The 5,986-nt window shown below is 28.2% G+C and overlaps 1 protein-coding gene across 1 annotated transcript; it reads right to left on the bottom strand.

Moving 5' to 3' along the window:
- Positions 1 to 2,851: 2,851 nt before the first annotated feature.
- LOC105363251 (astakine) lies at positions 2,852 to 5,185 on the bottom strand. Its single transcript, XM_011500897.1, has 2 exons — positions 5,016 to 5,185; positions 2,852 to 3,328 (listed from the first exon to the last, which is right to left on the bottom strand). Exons 1-2 carry the CDS (start codon positions 5,152 to 5,154, stop codon positions 3,069 to 3,071), a joined length of 399 nt encoding a protein of 132 aa, XP_011499199.1. The 5' UTR covers positions 5,155 to 5,185; the 3' UTR covers positions 2,852 to 3,068.
- Positions 5,186 to 5,986: the final 801 nt, after the last annotated feature.

Genomic DNA, 5,986 nt, shown 5'->3' with positions numbered 1-5,986 from the left:
TGAATATTACTCAAATAACCTTTAACAATTTATTTACCAACACCACTACATATGAGACTCTTTGATACTAGTAAACGTAAACATTTAGTGTTTTTTTTTCAATTGAAAACTTCGTTAATTACGTTAACTTATTATTATAAGCACATACTTATTTTATCTACAAAATTAGATGAACAATTAAAATTTACAGGACAGAATACAATATTTTGTTTAAAACGTTAGTTTCTCCACGAAATAATTTTTCAACGAATAGTCATTATCATACACACAAAGCATTTATCATTCTTTTCGTGTATATTTCGATATTCCTTTATAAAAATTCCGCGTAAATAGTGGTAAATGCTTGTATAACATCATAATTGTAAATATTAGCTCATACGTCTCACGTCATGATTACGAGTCTCGAGACTTTGAATACACATGCCGTATTGTTTTTTGTATTTTTCAGAAATTCATATAAAAGTAAATGAATTAAATATTAATAAAAGCGAATTTCTTATTATATTATTATTTTAATCATAAAAATTATTATGCAAAATAAATGTTTCGGGATTATCTTGAAATAAGTGGTAATTTTGATACTGAAAACAATCGTTATCATAATGATAATATGAAACAGAAAATAAAATCACATTATTGGCATTTTACAGACAAATGATCTATTATTATCTTGGTAAACTATTGAATACATTAAAGATAATATTTAGATTAAAGAATATAGATTAAATTAATACATAAAAATTAAAGCGATGGACATTGAATAATTAAATTTTTACAGTTTAAAGTTATTTTAACTAAATATTACTGTGAGATTTATTATTTTATCAGATTTAAAGTTGTAAGACTAATCTAATAATTTGTTTGATGTGATAAAATATAGAGAGGAAATGAATAAAATAAAAATTACTTCATATATAATATTTTTCGTACAACGAAGATACCTCCGTTTTTTATTTATTTAAAATTTTTTTTTGAAACTCTTTGAAATTCTTATATAAACGTACTACTTCGTTTTCTCAAAACATTAAAAATAGAAAATTATTTTAATTAAGAAATTTATTTAAATGGATTTTATTCCTCGAAATTTTATCGAGGTCTTACAGCAAAAATCGAAACAACTGTAGTTTAACATTTATGGTGTATTTTTTTTATACATTTATTGTTTATATTAAAGCGAGTTATTATATAAAGCATATTACTCACCTTCCTTTATACATTTTAATTTCATTATATTATGATACTATGAAATGTTTCGCACTAACCAGAATAATAGTTTAGAATTGAGAGTAGAAAATTTAGTATAGTATTGTTTATCTATATTTTTAAATTTCTTATAAATAGTTATATTCGGTGTTTATATAATACATTAAGAAATAATAGCATTAAATAAAATATGATTCGCATCAGTCATTAATGAAATAAATCTGCAATAAAAGAAAGAATTATAAGTATAGTAACGCATATTTTTTAAATGGAAGTTTTAAATAAAAATTTTAATTGTTTTTATAAGTGATAAACTATTCAAATTCATTTTATTCACTCTAAATGCAGAAAACAATAATAATTTCATGTTTTACTAATTTATTATAAAAAAATAATAAAATAATACATGCTAAATATAGTTACGAAATAGTATTTTATATAGATAGTCGACTAAAATATAAAAATTATAGAAAATTGTCATAAAATTTGTTTTACTGTAAGCGAGACCACTACACATTATACTTATATTAATACTTACAATCATCTCATTTTCTTACCATAAAAAATCATCTTGAAAAATACTTTTATCTTATTAAAACAAATGTTTTCAAAACTTAAGATAACCTTTATTCAGTGTCTTTCGCCATATACTATAATCAACTTGGAAAATAAATTTTTGTACTTTACTATTTTTCGCGATATACGATTACATATAGTAAGAATGCATAATTTTAAGACAAAAATATGTACATATTTTACCTAAATTAACAATAAAATTTTAGCATTTAATTATTTTTGGCATGAATAGGTTTTATACACAATGTTTTAATATCAAATATAATTCTTTTAGTTGTTTATAATATATATATATATATATATATATATGCTTATGTATAGATAAGCATTTACATAGTTCGTTAAATCTTATACTTTATACATATTTTAAGTAATTAAATTCATTTTTTTACTATTATTTGAGATTACCGTACTAAGAGATTTTTATATCTATATAATAATATTTGAATGTTAATTTAAAAGAATTACATTCATTACAGCATAAAAATTTTATTTTGACAAAATTAATAGCGATTAAAATTAACTGTAAAATATAAGGGTAATATCAGAGTCTGAGCGAAAATAAATTAAAAAATTATATCATGTTTGATTGAGATAAGTTATTTGATTACTTTAAATATATTATATCAAATCTCTATATTTAAATATACCTTATTCTATTTGATTTTAGTTATAATCGAAATGAAAGATCTTTAATTAATCTCTTTGCTCACATAAAATAGTGTAACATCTATAAAAAAATCTCATGTAAGTTTGAAAATGTCGATTATTAGCTGGTTTATTTGTGTCAAGCATGAGCGTCGAATGATTTATTACCATATATATATATATATATATAAATATGTATAGACATATATATGTAACAAAAATGAACATTTCAAACGTGTTATTTATTCATATTTTATTGTGTGATTATAACACAATTAATTATAACAAAATTAGAAAACAGACTACTGTAAAACAGTATATTCACATGAATAACTCTGATTTGGAACGAATAAAAAAAAGCTATAAATTTATTAAAATCGCTGATTACCAAAGACCGTTATCTATACTTAACACTACTCTATAGTATGTACGGATATATGTTAATATATATTTATTGAGCATGCAATGGCATATACGCAAGTATGCCCGTGTGCTTGAAAGTAAGGATGAGCCAATAGCAATAAGGCTCACGTGACTCTCCGCCTCTCGAACGTATGTGCTGTAAATCCAAGAGGGCATGCATGCATTCATGAAACGCTATCGCATAAGTTTGGATAAATTTGCGGATTGTATTAAGTGGATCAGTCATCGGTCTTGTCTGATTTGCCGCTTAAATGGTTGAAGTCTTTCATTTCACTGGCATCCCGACAGACAAAGGCCTCCCGATCACAGGCGAGTCCGATGGCACACGGACAGAACATCACGTACACGTCTTCCAGCTCTATCGTGGTCCCATCCGGGTAGCCTCGAGTACCGTTCGTAATGAAGGGTTCACCGGGTTTGCAGGGCTCGCCATCCTTCAGTACAGGTTCGCAACTCGGGATGCTGTACCTCTGGAATCCTGTTGACACGATCGTTAAGTCGTAATGCTCTATCGTTAGATTTGCTTAAGCAGTTGTAAATAAATGGATACTGGAAGTGTAAGCTCTTCATCATAATGATAATTAGTAATGATAACCCGCTGATGAGAGCAAGGTGGAGAGGCGGAGAGAGGAGAGGGATTAATGGGACAGTACTTGTAGCAAGAAATACTCGTTCGTTTTTTAAAGACATTGTATCATTTGTAATATTGATAATTAATGATATATATTTATATATAGTAATTAAACCAAGAATTTAAAAAGCTTACAAGCGAATGTTTTGTACATTAAAGTTCTTTAATTTCTAAATACTCACAATGTTTTTAGGAATTTTATTATAAGATATATTTTCTTTATTCGAATGTTTATTACGTTTATTATATTTATTAGCTTTGGTATATATTATAACAGCAGTTCGTTATGATATTTCTATGTGCATTTATGACTTTTTAGAATGTCAAAGTATGGTTTCTCTAAATGCACACGAAACACTTAATAAAAATCTTTTACTACTTTATTAATATTAATTTTAATCATATAAAAAGTTTTTTAATATAAAATTGAAAATAGATTCATTTTGTTGATGATTTCACCAAAGTATTATTTATTTAAATTACTAATTTGAAACTGGAAATATTAATATAAAAAAAGAAAAAAATTGTCGGAAAATATATCATATATAAATAATTTAAAAAAAATTTTTTAACTTTTCTTTCTCTTGAACTGCATTTTTGAAATTATTTATATATTTTAGTACAATAAATCTTAAAGAATCTATTTACGTACATACGTATCGATGAATAAACATGGGACTTTTTTTAAAAAATGAAAGTCTTTTATAATATATGTATTCATTACATAAAAATGAAATGTATCGATAAGTACAAATAGTACTATTAAATAATATTTAATAGAATTATACAACATTAACTTCTATCTACTATTTGACTTTAAAATTATACAATTGATTTTGAATTTGCAAAACCCTGTTAAAAAATAAATGGTAATTTATTAATAATGCAATATATTATATATATTATTGTATTAGAACAAATAATAATAAGGGGTAAACAGAAAAAACGCTAATTTTACGTTTATCCATAAGAGACAATAAAAGGATTAATATTTTATAAGTTCAATATTTTTATAAAGCATTGTGCATCAACAATATGAATTTTATTTTATTTTACCTTCTAATAAATTATTTAAAAATTCTTCTTTATAAATATATGTGAGTTACGAGCAGTCATGAAAATGATTAAGCCTTGCATTATGACACATCGGACGCGTATCTGGCGAGCTTTTATTGTTGCTGATCGGCATCCATCCCGTGGCTTTTAAAGGGTACGTCTATAATGAAATAAGCGGCAGCATTCCCAAAGCTCACGCACATCGTTAGCCTCATACAATAGCATAAATTTGAATAAAAACAAATTAAATAACCGATTGTACGATACTCGAGCGATCTCATTGCTCGATGATGCTGTGATTAATTTAATACACATTAATATAATACATATTACAATAACACAAAGCTACGTACTGCGTGGTAAGCTTTAACGATATTCGCGCAGACCAGGATCGTCCAACGATCTGGATTCCATATATCAACGGCTCCCCATTCTATAAATGAATCAATAAAATAAAATAAAGGAAAAACGGCCCTACCCATTCTGCAGCAGTACCCGGGCGCACAGTGCAGGTTGCTGGTGCAGTGAATCCATGAGGGGTGGCCAGCTCGGACATCCCTGATGAGTATCGCAGTGATGTGGAACAGCAGCAGCAGTGACAGCAGGAGTCTCGACATCCTCCGTGGTGTTTGACCTACGTCTGCCTCCGTCGTCTGACGCTCGGCGGATGCACGATCCCCGGCCCTCCATCGTCACCCCACCACCCTTCCGCCCCTCCTACCACCACCTTCTCCTCCTCCCTATACCCGGGTAGGTGGGGTGGGGTGAGACGGGTGGGGCAGGAGGCCGGTGAATAAATTTACGGAAAAACTGGTGCTACTCTTGTCGGCGCATCGGGATCATTGCCTCGATCGAGGAGGAGGCGAGGGGAGGCGAGAATGAAAACGCTTTTCCGAGCACTGGCGAGCACCTCTTAATGTTAATTACGACGAGCCTTAGTGATCGAGTTTTAGCAATGAGTTCATCGGGATAAGCGAATGCTTATCCACCGACCATCGTAATTAGTACTCGATACTATTTGCTTTAAAGACGTTCGATGCAATCATAATTTTACTCAACGATTGATCTTGGTTATTGTGGGATTCTCACATGCACGAGATGATATCATTATTAGATTTAATAAGCAGTTCTTTGCACGAGATATGGAGTATCCATAGAGGTAATGCTAATGAAATGATCATAGGCGTCTAATGCAATTTAAGATTAATTACACTGTATTTATATGCATGCAACGGTAAATTGTCCTTTTGCATTTGATTACTTTGCGAATTACTTAAGAAGAGGTAGTAACTTTAAAAGTTGTTTAAGTATGTAGTTTAAAATTGTAATATATAAAATTTTTAAAACGAATATTAAATAAAATATATTTATTCTATTCAATTGTATTTTATTTAAATGTTTAAATTACACTTTAATGTCGATATAATATATCATATTTTAGTAATTGAT

The sequence above is a fragment of the Ceratosolen solmsi genome, unplaced genomic scaffold (assembly GCF_000503995.2).
Source record: "Ceratosolen solmsi marchali unplaced genomic scaffold, CerSol_1.0 scaffold10, whole genome shotgun sequence".
NCBI classification, from domain to species: domain Eukaryota; kingdom Metazoa; phylum Arthropoda; class Insecta; order Hymenoptera; family Agaonidae; genus Ceratosolen; species Ceratosolen solmsi.
The sequence above is the reverse complement of the archived record's forward strand: the minus strand, read 5'-3'. Positions and strand labels throughout refer to the sequence as shown.